Source organism: Eulemur rufifrons, chromosome 9 (genome assembly GCF_041146395.1).
Source record: "Eulemur rufifrons isolate Redbay chromosome 9, OSU_ERuf_1, whole genome shotgun sequence".
Lineage (NCBI taxonomy): Eukaryota > Metazoa > Chordata > Mammalia > Primates > Lemuridae > Eulemur > Eulemur rufifrons.
In genome coordinates this window covers 53,543,198-53,557,162 of record NC_090991.1, presented here as the reverse complement: position 1 = coordinate 53,557,162, position 13,965 = coordinate 53,543,198, and the positions used below count along the sequence as shown (strand labels likewise).

General features: G+C 58.2%; 2 protein-coding genes across 2 annotated transcripts in view; both read left to right on the top strand.

The window, feature by feature from the left end:
- The window catches only part of TIMP2 (TIMP metallopeptidase inhibitor 2), a 51,129-nt gene that overhangs the window by 15,653 nt on the left and 21,511 nt on the right, over window positions 1-13,965 (top strand). The window lies entirely within an intron of this gene.
- CEP295NL (CEP295 N-terminal like) lies at window positions 2,849-11,907 on the top strand. The gene is made up of 4 exons (XM_069482177.1): window positions 2,849-2,903; window positions 8,058-8,138; window positions 8,933-10,676; window positions 11,850-11,907. The coding sequence occupies exons 1-4, from the start codon at window positions 2,849-2,851 to the stop codon at window positions 11,905-11,907; spliced, it is 1,938 nt and encodes a 645-aa protein (XP_069338278.1).

The following is a 13,965-nucleotide window of genomic DNA, read 5'->3' as shown; positions in this document are numbered from 1 at the left end:
GGGCAGAAGGTGGATATCCCAGGTCAAGCAGAGTGAGAGACTGTGCCCTTCCTCCGCCTTCTCGTTCTATCTGGGCTGTGAGCAGGTTGGCTGGTGCCCCACTGACTTGGTGAGCCTGGGTCTTCTCTACTCAGTCCCCCGATGCAAATGCTCATGTCTTCCAGAGACACCCTCACAGACCCACCTAGAAGTAATGTTTCACCAGCTATCTGGGTGTTCCTTAGCCCAGTCGAGCTGACGCATAATATTAACCATCACAGGGGCTGAGAAGATGGACCAGACAGTGGGTGGCTGGGTGGGTGGGCTGTGGCTGAGACCTTCCCCCGGGAGAGCTCCTGCCCTCCCGGAGGCGGCACCAGACGACCTCTCCAGGGGTCAGCCCCGGACAAAGGCGTTTGTTTCAGTTCAGCTCCCCTGAGCCCTAGTCCCCTGACATCCCACCTCTCAGCCAGATTCCAGCTGTGTCCTTTCTCAAGACACAAAACCCTGGAAATTGGTTGCTCTGACTTGGGTGGGCTCAAATCATGTTCTCTCGGCTAAATTTCTCAGTTGTGGAGGGAACCGTTAGCCCTGGAAGCAAAGTCACGTGTGTCTGATTTCTCATGCCATGCGGGTAGGTGGGTGACAGAGAGAACCGGCGAGGGTTCTTTCTTCCCCTGCCTCCAGTGGGGTTTTGACGCGACAGTGGCACCCGAGAGCGTTTGGAAGCGGGAACAGACGCTTTCCCTTCAGGAGAAGGGGCGGCGTGCGGTGTCGGGGAGCCCTGACCTTGAAGTGCGCCTCCCTAACTGCCCGCCAGCTTCCAGAGAAGAGTACACCCCTGGGAGGTCTCCCTGCTGCCGTCCAGGCAGAGAAGGACGTCCTCCGTGCCGTGTGGCCGTGAGGATTTTCATGTCACTCGCGGCCCTCCTCCATAGACACTTGAAACCTGCTTAAACGGTCACCTTCCCGTGCCCCGCGTGGGCCGGCCCTCTCTGCACATCACCCGGCTGCTTGGGCCAAAGCCCTGTGACCAGGCCTTTCACCTACATGCTTGCCCCTGGCTGGCTGGTGGCTGTCCCTGACCTCACCCCTGCTGTGATGTCACAGCACAACAGCTCTGCTGTTCCCATGGCAACAGCCTGCCGTGGTTAGCCAGCCAGGGCAGAGACTGGGCTGCAGGTGGAGGTGGGAGCTGCGATTCCAGCCAGCTTTGGTCAGTGGGCCCTGAGACCACCTCAGGCCGAGGTCCCGTCTGCCCCCATCCATTGTGAGGGTGCGAGGGGTGCTTTGTGTGCCTGGCTGTTGGCGGGGCTCCAGAGAGGGCCTTGGAGCATGGGCCGATGACAGGCTCCAGGTCACATGTCCATCCAGAAGGCCAATTTGAAAGTCCCTGTGCCATGGGGGTCCCCACAGACAGTTTGCTCTGGAAGGATGAGGGTTGTGGGGGGCCTGGCTTGAAGAGGAACGGAGTGGTTAGGAGAAACTGAGTTGTCATCGTGATGCAAGAACAGCCGCTGGCACTGGGGACCCCCAGCCTAGGCTGGGTGTGCGGAACCTCGAGGGAAAGCGGGTGTTTGGCGTTGTCGGGCTGTGTTTAGCGAGACACCAGTCGGATGGGCCATGAGCCACCCCTCGGGTTGCTGGCACCTCGGCCGTCGGTCTGGAGGGGCTTGGTCTGCTTCCGAGTCCGTCCTGGACCTGGCTTGTCCCCCCAAGGCTGGCTGCCCGGCTGTCGTGGCCTCCCAGAGCCGCCCAGCCCCGGCTGCACTCCGGGGAGGTGGGGAGACGTGCGGATTCTCAGGCCCACCCCCGGGATTCCGGGGGACAGACCTGCCGTGGGCCTGGCCAGGACTCATGTTCTCCCGTCACCCACCCGCTGCCCTGGGGCTTCTGACACAGCCAGTCCAGTGCCCGCTCCGGTGGCTTTAGGAACCGCCCTCTGGAGCTTAGCTGAGGGGGAAGGGGCAAAAACCGAGGCTCTGGGCAGCACGCTGGGTGTCCCGGGGTGTATTTTTAGAGGTTAGAATGTAGAGAAATGAGGTAAGAAATGTTTCTGATGTTTGTTTTATCTGGACTTGCTTGGATGCCTCTAGTGATGGGTGTCTCACTATCTACCAAGTCAGCCCAATGATATCAAGAGGGCCCTGTAGACAGCGCTTGCTTCCACCTGGCCTCACCGCCCTGCCTCCCTGTAATGTGTCCTCGGTGTGCTAGATCAGTCATCTGGGGACGCGCGCAGTAAGTACCACCCTCTTCCCCACAGCGCTCACGAAGCACGAGGGCGCATCTCATGGCCATGAGCGTCAGCATCGTTAACATCCCATTTCACAGATGAGCAGACTGAGGCACCCAGAGCTAAGCAGCTTGCCCCAGGTCACACAGTTAGTGCTCTGAACCACCACTGTGCTGTTCTAGATTTTTCTGTCCTTCGAAAAAACCCTGTCCTACCCCCTCCTGGACTTTTCCTCCTGTGATCTGTGTTTTTCATTCTCCTCCTGAGCTCTGGGTCCGCAGCCTTGTCCCGCCCGGGCCGTTCTCCCCTGCTTCCGAGAACGCCCTGGGAAGATGTCTCCGTCATTCCGATGTTGTCTTTTCTCCAGTCAGGTTGGAGTTAGGCCTCGTGCGTTTCTTAGCAGGTTTATTCCTGATCGTTGCAGCGGTTTTAATGGGATTTTAAGACTTTTATCCCATGGCATTGTCAAATTGGCTGTTTCTAGAGCACAGGTATTAATACTTCTTAGCAGTTTAACGTCATTTAGGCCTGCAAGCCAGGCGCTGTGGTCGGTCCTTCCCACGGGCCGTCTCGTCGGATGCCGGGGCGTCCTGTAGGGCAGGAGCGGGGCAGGTGCCCGAAGACGGCGTCGGCATGTCGGCACCCCCAGCGTCTCACATCTCTTCCCACTGGGCCCAGGGACGTCCAGGTGATGTTGGCCAGGGCTTGTTTTAGGCCTTTCTGTTAACGCTGGTAAAGATCACGTCGACTCTTTTGGTGCCGCTTGTCTGAAGCTCTTTCATCTCCTGCATCCGGCTGCGTCCTTCTGCTTTGTACTTGCGTAGTTGGATGCGGGGACCCAGGGTGAGGTTTTGATGTGTTATCTCGTTAGAACAGGCCAGGTAGCAAGCGGTTAGAGCCCAGCTGTGGATTCTGCCTCCCTCGCGGGTCATTGGTGTCCAGGGGATGGCCACACCTGAGGCCACGTCTTAGGACTGATAAACTTCGACGTGAAGGCTCAGCTACTTGGTTCGTGACTGTCACTGCCTCAGACTCTACTTACTCCTACGTCAGACACAGTTTTAATGAGCTTATCCGAGCGGCTGCCAGTCTGGGCGGCTGAGAACAGGCTGTCGACACACACAGAAAGTTACGGCCGTGAGGGGGGCGGCGGACACAGGAAGCTATATATAGGTGACTTAGAAACCTCAAATTGCATTCTGGGGTCACGTAGTTTGGGAGAACTCTGTTCCATACGTTTTAAAAGCCCTTGAGGGCCTCCCTGTCTCATCATCCGCCAGGCAGTCCAGAGTTTTCCAAAGGAAAAAACAGGTCAAATTATATATTCTGCATACTCTGAGAAGATGAGAAACGCCTAACTTTACATATGAAAGAGTAAGCTTTAATTATGTGGAAACGTTCTCTCTCTGGCCGGTGCCAGCTAACGGAGCCCTTCTGTAGCTATTTTTATAATGTATGTTTCGAAGAAAAAGCGCTCAACTGTGTGGCCCAGGCTCTGGGCTTTTGGTGAGAGGGAAAGAGTTCTTGTTGCCTCGGAGGTCGGGGTGTCCTCGGGGAGGGGAACCGGACCTGGGCCGGGGACATGTGGTAGGACAGGGGTGAGTCTGTGTCACGAGGATCCCACATGAGCAGTCACGGCGCTGGGCCTGGGTGTGGGGCGTCTGGGGACAGGGTGGGACGGGGAGCCGAGTGGGTAGCTGCTTGAGTGTTCTGGAGCCTCAGGCTGGAGGTTGCCTGACTCTGGCCATGTGGGGAGATGCTGGGGGCATCAGTCTGGGCGGGGCCCAGGAATCTGCGCCTTAACCAGCAGCTTGGGCAGCCGTGATGCGCGGGGCCTGGGACTGCACTGGGAGACCTGCCCAGGGCCACTGGGCCCCCCTGGCTGTAGCCGGTACGGGGGAGAAGGGGGCGCAGCAGGCACGGGGTGGGGGGCAGAGAGGCTGATTAGGAGGCTTCCAAGAGGCGCCGGTGAGACAGATGACCGGGGCTCGGCCACCGTCGCTGCAGGAAGCCGGAGCAAGGCACGGCTTCTTGGCAGAGACGCGTTTGCTGGACCTCGCCACTCGTGGGGTCCCCGGGGCTCCTTTGGGATGCAGAGTCTCGGGCCCCACCCAGACTTGCTGAGTCCTGCCCGAGTTTTGACGAGGTTCAGGAAGCACCGTGCTAGATCTCGTCCTTGGATGTGTGTCAAGGAATAAAATAGTCGGATGGAAAGGAGGAGGGTCCACTGATGAACTCAGAGGCACCACAGTGTCCCAGGTAGACGCACACAGAGAGCGCAAAGTTCATCCTAGGCCTTAGCATCGTGGAAGCTCAGCACGCCTCTGAGGTTCACAGCACGTCGGGTGTCAGGTGGGGCCCAGCACAGCCCAGGACGGGCCCGCTCGTGCGATGGAAGTGGCTTCCAGCTCTGACCTCCCTCAGTGGCAGGTTGGAATCCTGGGATCAGAGGTCAGCCTGCTTGGCTTTGAATCCTTGCTGTGCCACTCATGAGCTGTGTGGCCTTAGGCAAGTTACTTAACCTCTCTGAGTCTCAGTTTCCTCATCAGCAAGTGGGGATAGGAGCAGACCTCCCCTCCTGTGATACGACCACGAGATGGTGCGTGTGAAGTGCTGAAACAGTGTGAAATCACACAGACGGGTCGGAAGGAGGGAGATGGGTCTGCTGTTGTCCCTGGGGACTGCCGGGCTCACTGTTGTCCCCTGTGTCTGTGCACAGTGCATTCTCTTAGGGATGTGGCGTCTGCTGCATTGATTTTTGGGTGCCCACGTGTATAGGCTCAGTGTCACACGAGGGTCACCCACGGTGGGCGTATTTTGCCCCATGCCAGTGCTGGTGCCTGGGGGCATCGGGCAGCCTCGTCACAGCAAACCCCAGCAGTGGGAGGGCCTGAGTCTTTGTCACGACCCGCTGATCAGCTGTGCGACTGCTCCACTGGCGGGAACTGGGGTGGGCAGGCCCCTTGGACGGGGGTGTTGTTCATGCTGTGTCACAGCCCAGCAGACCTGAGTGGGTGGCATTGTGCCTCTTGCACAGATGAGGGAGACCGAGGTGACCCAGGTGAACTGCAGGCCCCCACGTCCTGCGACTGGGACCCGGGCCTCTCTGACAGCAGAGCCCCCATCCTGGGCACCTCACGCGGCCTCTGATCGTGACACTTGTCACTCCCCACTGGAGGAGGCTGGGGGCCTGCCTGTGGGCCCTGGCGCTTCCCTGCCCTGTACGCAGAGGGCCGGGGGGTCGGCCTCTGATGAAGAGCTATCCAGGCAGCTGCCTGGGAGCGGCCACCACGGGCTGGCTCCGTGCACTGCGCCCGAAGAGAGAGAGAGAGAGGAGAATGGGCCCAGTGTCCGCTCCGGTCTAGGGGAGGCTCTGGTGCTGTCTGGAGGCCAGGAGTTGTCCCCTCCACCTTCCTGCCTGCTGCTGTGGGCTCAGCTTCTGTGGGGAAGGGGCTGTGATTTCCCTGAGTGGCTGTGGGCAGCCTGTGAGCTCTGGGGGCGGTGGCAGCATGAGGGGGACGCCAGAGCGAGAACCCCAGGATGACAGAGCGCTCCACAAGGAAGTGAGGGGCATAGGAGCACGGGGACCCCAGCCCAGTGTGGGGCGTTCTGCCCGGGAAACAGACAGGGTGGGTGTCTCTGGAGGGGGGCGCTGTCGTGTGGGCCCCAGTCAGAATTGTGCCTCTCTTCCTTGGCAAAGGTCCCACCAAGGACGCCCTGTCTTGCAGGGCTGGAGAGACCTTGGGCTGCCTGGAGGGCGGGCGGGACGTCCCAGCGGGCCACACACCAGGTGAACAGGCGTTTATCCCTGGCTGTCCGTAAGACTTCAGCTGCGTTCCTTGCGAAGCGCTTGCACGGGTCCAAGTGAGACCCTCCCCTCTGGCCTCAGGTTAGCGAGCGGGGAAGGGTGCAGAGGAGAGAGCGAGGGGGCCGGGCGTGGCAGGGGGCGAGGCTGCATCTGACAGTGTCGTGGGGCCGTCACTTCCTCAACTCTGGAGCTGACTGTGATTTTCTGAACTTTATCCCAAAGATCTCTCCTCTCCCCAGACGTTTTAAGTTTTCCTCTGTTTGCATGTCTCCAGGAAAACCAACTCTGCAGCATTGGGTGCCCACCCCCGTGGGCCTGGCACCGGGTGCAGCAGGACCGTCAAAATCGCAAAAGAGCTGGGGGCACTTCCGGAGTGGGAGGCTGTTAAGGAAGGGGGTGTGAGAGCCAGTGGCTCCAGGCACAGAGACGGGCTTTGGACCCTGGGCACGGTTAGCCCCATTCTCTCCAGGTGTCCAAGACAGACAAAGGGACATTCCCAGCAGCCCAGACCTCTCTCCACCTGTGTGGACACCCACCACTGGGTGGGAGAAGCTCAGTCTTGGCGTCTGAGACCAAGTCAAACCCTATGAGCTGGGAAAGATACTCAACCTCTGTGGGCTTTCACGTCTTTTTGTGGACATATGCTTTCCTTTCTCTTGGGTGTAGACCTGGGAGTGGAATCGCTGGGTCAGATGGTAGCTGTTTAATGATTTGAGGAACTGCCAGACTGTTTTCCAAGGCAGCTGCACCATTTTACATTCCCACCAGCAACGTGCACGGCTTCCAATTTCTCCACCTCCTCACCAACAGTTGGTATCGTCTGTCTGTTCGATTAATGCCATCACAGTGGGTGTGCAGTGGTGGCTCATTGTAGCTCCAGTCCCCACTTCCTGGTGACTTGATGCCGAACACCTTTTTTGTGTGCTGCCCTGGCGGTGCCTCTGTCGTCTTTGGTGAAATGTCCGTCTGAATCTTGTGCTGATTTTTCAACTGGATTATTTGTCTTCCTGCTGAGTTGTAAGAGTTGTGTACTCTGGGTTCAGGTCTTTGGTGGGATATATGATTTGCAAATATTTCCTTCCAGTCTGTACCGTGTATTTTCACTTTTACCGATGGTGTCATTTGAAGCACAAAGGCTTTTTAATTTTGGTGATGTTCACTTTATCAATGTCTTCTCTTATTACTTGTGTGTTTGGCATCGTATCTGAGAAATCTTTGTGTAACGAAGGTCGTGAATATACACCTATATTTCCTTCTAAGCATTTATAGTTTTAGACCTTGCATTGAGGTCTGTAATCCATTGTGTATATGGTGTGAGGTAAGGCTCTTAATTCCCTTGTTCTTGCATGTGAGTGTCCAACTGTCCCCAGCATCATTTCTTGAAAAACAAAAAACAACTGTTTTTTCCTGGATTGAATTGCTGTGGCGATGGTGTCAAAAGTCACCATCACTGTGCTTCCTCGCCCGCCCTTCCCCTCTCTCTCTCCTCTTGCGCACCGTGGTGGCTGGCGGACTGGTAGCGGACAGCACTAGCCGCTGTTCTAGGTGCCTACACGTGGTTCCAAGTGTAGGTTCACCGAGAGGTGCGGAGCCCTCGCACCATAGAACAGAAGTCAGAGCCGGCTGCTGTGTGGTTTACCCAAGCTACAGAGGGCTGTCTCTGCCACTTGCCAGCTGTGTGACCAGGTCAAGTGTCTTCATGCATCTCTGCCTCAGTTTCCCCATCTGTGAACCAATAGCTCCTTAGCTCATAGAGTTACTGGAAAAAAAAATGAACTAAGGAGTGCCCAGTGCTCGCAGGGGAGCCTGCACAGCTAATGTGAGTGCCGTAGAGATGCGGCATAGTTTTCTGACTGCTGCAGCTACTTTGGGTTCAAATTTCTTAGCCTGGATCCACATAAACTAAAACAGAGAAGGGAACGGGCGGTGGAAGGGTGCCCCGTGTCCACTACAGCTGTCCTTTAGCAGTTCCTGGCTGCAGTGGCAACAGACGTAAGGCTATACTCTTCTGGCGTCAACACACTCCTGCCCCAGGAAGGGCTGACAAAGCGCGGATCCCGTCCCGATGCCAGAGGGACCCGGGAGAGCCCGCCTCTGGCAGCTACACGAGGACAGGTTTGGAAGCCATGTGAAGGGGGCTCACACCAGCTTATCCTCCTCTCTGTTTGGTCTGTGCTGGATTCAGGTATCAAACACGCACACACACATGCACATGCAGATGCACACAGGTACACGCACACACACATGCACGTACAGATGCACACAGGTACATGCACACACACGCACATGCAGATGCACACAGGTACATGCACACACACATGCACGTGCAGATGCACACAGGTACATGCACACACACATGCACATGCAGATGCACACACACATGCACGTGCAGATGCACACGGGTACATGCACACACACACGACCATGCAGATGCACACAGGTACATGCACACACACATGCACGTGCAGATGCACACAGAGGCGGCACGCTACCTCTCAGGTGCTACCATTTGTGTCCTTCCACCCCCACCTGAACCCTACCATAGGCTTCCTAGGGAGGCGGTTCTCTGTCTCAACACTGTTGACATTTAGGGCCAGGTCACTCTTTGTCACAGGATGCCTTTAGCAGCATCCCTGGCCTCCAGCCTCCTACAGGCCGGTAGCACTTGTCCCTCCAGTTCAGACATTGCCAAATGTCCCCTGGGAAGCAAAACCATGCCCCGTTGAAAACATTTGTCCTACAGGCTCTTGTCAAAGGTTTGCAAGACAGAGCATGGGGTGGGGGGCTCTGGAGGGTTGCATTTTAGGGTCTGTCCCCATGCTGAGAATCCACGTGTCCTTGTCTCCAGGGCCTTGCTCACCATCCTGGGAACGCTGCAGGGAGCAGCGTTTGTCCTCCCATCCCTGTAGGTTTGCTGCGGCACGGTCCTGGCATCTGTGGCTCCTCAGTCCCGGGGCCTCCTGAACCCTCTGCTCTTGGCTCCAGCCACCGTCCCTCGGAAATCGGGTCTGTCGCGTTCTCAGAGATGAACAGAAACACGGAGAGAGCCGCGCGGCGGAGCCCCAGTCCTGAGGACGAGGCCTTCCATTTGGGGCAGAAGCGCAAACTGCTACAGGTCAGAGAGAAAGAAGACGCGGCTCTGCAGAGGCGGCCGGATGCCAGGCTGCGGAGGGAGGGCCAGCTCCAGTGCTTGGCCGAGGAGCTGAGGGCCACGTGGCGGGAGGCTCAGCACCGGCACGCGCATCTGTTAGCTGCGGGGGGACGACGCGCGAAGGACAGAGAGCCCGACCAGGACGAGCCCCCGCAGCAGGGAGCAGCGAGGTCCCCGAGGGCCAAGGAGAGGCACAGAGCAGCCCTCAGAGAAGAGAAGAGCCGCAAGGAAGAGCCGGGCTGGCCGGCCTGGCACCCCAGGTCCTGGAGGGTGGTGGTGGGCGCGGAGAAGCAGGGAGCTACAAAAGCCCCGGGCCAGGTGCGCCCTCCCCCGAGCCCCCCTGAGAAGAGCCAGGGAAAGCGAGTGCCTTGGACCAAGACCGGGGGTGGCTGCCGTCCTGTCAGCTCTCGGTGGAACAGAAGGATGGACGCGCTCTTGGCCCCTGCAGGGGAAATCAAGCGTGTGGAGAAAAAAGAGAAAGAACCCGCCCAGGAGGGGAGGAAGCAGCAGGAGAAGGGCACAGCTTGCTTGGTCCGAGGCTTGGCCTGCAGCCCTCGAGACCCGAGTCCGGAGGGCAAACCGAGAGCCGGGGAGCAGCGCTGTCCGGCCGACTGTGCCTGCGGGAGGGGGGCCGTGCCCCAGGCCTTGCAGTGCACGGGCAGTGACAAGAGCGAGTGGCAGAAAGAGCTGGAGGTTACCTTTGAAGAGTTGTTCAATACAAACCGAAAGCTGAAAAAGCACCTGAGTTTGCACCTCGAACCGAAGCCCAGGGCGGCCCAGAACCCCGATGAAGAACAGGCCGTCGCGGAGTCGCAGGCATGCGGCAGTGAGACCCCGGGAGAGAAGAAAGCAGCAGATGCAGACGCGATGCCCGCTGGGGAGGCCGCTGGCCCGGCGGGGGTGGAGGCCCACCGAACGGCATCCAGAACCGATTTGGAGATGTTCCTGAGCACGATGGAGAACCGAAAATACGGCCAGGCAGCCAACCCCGCGTTTAGGGATGAAAGTCAGACACCGTGTCCCGAGGCAGGGATATTTATCGACGAACAGGATGCGTTCTCGTGCAGCACCCAGTTGGGCCGAGAGCTCCCCAGGGCGGCCACGCTGGCGGAGGGGCTCCTCCGGCTCTACCCGCAGGCCCAGGCGGGCGGGGCGGGCTGCACGGCGTGGGGGCAGAAGCAGGAGGCGGAGGCGGAGTGGAGGAGGCCACGGCAGCTGGAACTGCTGGAGCAGCCGGAACACCCGAACATGAGCTTGGAAATCCACTACATGGCCGAGTTAGAGAAGGAGAGGCGGGAGCGGAGAAGAGCCCGCCTGGCCCTCCTCAAGTCCTACCCCTCGCGAGGCTGGGAGGCGAACAGGAGGCCTCAGCTCAGCCTCACCGAAGAGGACTGGCACAGTCAGATGATCCGTGACCTCCAGCAGCAGATTTTAGAGCAAAACAAGTTGCACAAGCAGTTTCTTGAAGAAGCCAGGAAGCGCTTGCGAGAGTTTCAGGACGAGTAAGCGCGAGAGGCCGGCTGTGATAAATACATCGCTGATAGCTGTTCTCTTGGAACTGGCGCCTCTGAGACGTGTGTTAGCGTCGTCGCCTCGGAGACCGGTCGGCCTCCGTGAACCTGGTGATCTGTCCTTGTACCACCCTCCAGGCAGGTTCCCTTACGGCGACTCGGTCCCTCCTCTCCTCTCCTGAGCCAAGTCCCACTTGGGATCCTCCTTTGCACAAAAACAGGAGCCCGCAGGGGGTCCGGGGGGCAGGTCTGGCCTGAGTGCCACAGATGGTCCGCTGAGTTTGTTTCCACCTGCCACAGGCACGGACAGAAACTCCAGGTACAGTGAGCACTTCAGATGGTTTAGCCGAGTAAACGCTGGGCGTTGAGGGGCGTCCCGGGTCAGGCAGGCACAATTTCGAAAGATAATCACTCATTGCTTAGCCGCTGGCTGAGACGTTAACAGAGAGATGGAACTAAAGCTAAAACCTCTCTCGATCTCTCAGAGCGACAAAGCCACTGTCGTTTAATAGTACATCACCTAACACATTCTTGTAACTGTAATTTGAGACAGAAGGAAGACAGGGGAGAGGAGAAAGGCACCCCTCGCCCTGCTGGGTGTCCCGTGGGCTGGCAGGGGCAGGAGTCCGGGGTGTTTGGTCAGTTTCCCGTCCCCCAGCTTTGCCTCTGGCCCAGCAGCCGTGGCAGCCACGGAGACCCCACATGGGGTAGAATTTTTTCCTGCAAATTGTGGACTTAGGGACTGGGCAGGGGTGGGCACACTTTTTCTGCAAAGAGCCAGAGAGTAAATATTTTCACCTTTGCCAACCCTACAGTCTCGGAGTCGCCTGTCAGGTCTGCTGTGGCGCAGAAATGAGCAGCAGTGGCCAGGTTCCAGTTGGACCTTATTGACAGAATTAGATGGGTGGGCTGACCCCTGGGCTAGGACAGTTCGAAGCCTCCATCCCTTCCCTCTGATGACTCAGATACATCGACTTGGTCAACCCTCTTTGGCCAAGCACTTTGGAATCGTCGGTCCACGCATGGCCTTTCTTACGCATGTTTTGTAGACAGTATGATAAACACCCGTGAGCCCACCAGCCAAACCCAAGGTCCAGAATGTTGGCTGGAAACCCTCCTCTCCCTCTGGGCCGCTTCCCTTCCATACCCCTGCCTCCTCCTCAGGTATAGACACCTGCTGGATGTGGGCGTGTCCCTGTTTCAGCAGGTGTACGTGCGCTGAGCATCGTAGCGTTTGAACTTTATAAAAAGGATGTTATGTGTTATCTTTGGGAAGCGTTTTTTGGTCTCAGCGTAGCTGCTGGCATTCACCCATGTCATACGAGGGGGTCACTTGCTCATTTTCACTCCGGCATGATACCGTGTGACCGTCGGAGCCTCTCTCCAGGACCGGTGCTTTTCTGTGCCTGTTCTGGAACAGAGGACCCTGTCCCTAATGCATGTGGCCAAATGCTGGGTGTCAGGATGTGCTCCGGGAAGTCCTGTATGCCACAGCCGGACGTAGGTGTGGGAGGATCCTGTCTGTTACCCCTCAGTTTCACCTTTGTCCCCTGGGAGAGGTTGACCTGCTCTCGTTTCTCACTTGCAAGTACTGAGTGCCAGACACAGTCCCAGTCACTAGCGATAAACAGTGAACAAACACCCCGCAGAAGAACCACCAGACTCACATTCTGGTGGGGGATATGGGTAATAAATAAGAAAGTTCTAGAAGGGGAGACACAGGGAGGTGTCAGGCACTGACCCAGCATGTGTGTCTCCGAGAACACCCGGCTCCCGGGACCCGCAAGTGTTGTGCCCTTTGGGTGGGATCCCACACGATGTTTGGCTTTTGCTTTTTGGTTCTTTGATCATTAGTAGCTTGAGTGAGGAATCTTCTACCCTCTCACATGTTCGTCATCGTGTGGGTCCCTGTCTGTGGCTTTTCCACTTTAAGTGGAGTGGAGAAAAGGTTTGTCCTCAGCCTGGTTTCTGTCCGTCCCCTGCTCCTGGGATGTAGGGTCGGGGTTGCAGAGCCACTCAGCAATTTGATCTCAGCCCAACACGGTGAAGAAGGAAATGCAGGGATCAGGAGGGCTGTCGTCACCCCTGCGCCAGTGACGTTTCCACGGGGGCCGCACCTGCCTGGCACCGGCTGTTTGCCGTGGTCTGCACTAGTAGTCACACGAAGACCTGGAAGGTGGCTGCCTGTTACCGCTGCGTCACCTCTGTCCGAGAAGGCAGAGAGGTGTTGTGGCATCACTGGGGTAAGGCCCCGGCCACGGCGGGACCCAGACACTGAGTGAGTGAGGTCTTCCTGCCGTACCCAGGACGCCGCGGTCGAACGAGTGCACCGGCCTTCCTCGGAGGGGGTTATTTTCGTTTCCATTTTCAAAGGCAGTGTTTGTGGCACATGTGTTCTAGGTGAGGAGTCGCCCGTTCTCGGCCACACTTGAGCTAAAACTAGGTGTGGGGATGGGCAGCGAGACAGAGTGGTGACTCATCTCTGCCCGGACAGTCACACCTACACTGTCCCCTGGCAGCAGGACAAACACCCTGCTCTTTCCACCTGCCCCTAAAGGCCAAAGGGCGGGGGAGGCTGCGTCCCTGCCCAGGTTGGGGGTGTGGGCAGTAAAACGTCCCTTAGGGTACCCCCCACCAAAGAGGACAGCCCTCCAGTGATTCCCATGGAGATGTCACGGGTGACTTTCCGTCACCACGCCCAGGGCCTGGGAGTCCCAGCAGCCCCCATGGCAGCCTCCCCCAGCAGCACAGGCTCCGCAGCAGGGGTTTGGGCCGCAGCTCTGACAAAGGCTCGGTGACCTGGGCGAGGTGTCGGTCTCTGCACCTCCTCCTCCCGAGCCTGGGCTGTCCACTTCTGTCCCTCTTACCCTGGTGGAAAGACTGTCTCTCCTTCCACCACCTTCATTCCTGACACAGGTGCAGGGAGGTGGGGACGCTCCCTGGCCCCTGCTGCTGCCTGCCCTGTGACCCTAAATCCTCCCTGGAGTACCAGCCACCACATACGCTGCACCGGCAGGCTGGGGGCCCAGCCTGGATCCAGCCCCAGCCGGGCGCACTGCCGCACCGCGCCGCTTAAGATGGGGGACGGTGCCACCTGGAAGGGCCAGGGGCTCCCAAGGGTTTCCACAGGAGGCTGTCCAGCCAGGCGGCGGTGAGGAGCCCGGCACGGAAGCCGTGTTACCTCCATCCTCCTAAAGCACTTCCGACACCTCCCTGCAGCTTCTCCCTCTCTGAACACTTTGTGTCTTCTAGAGCTTTCTGCTGGTTTTGTGCTTATGCC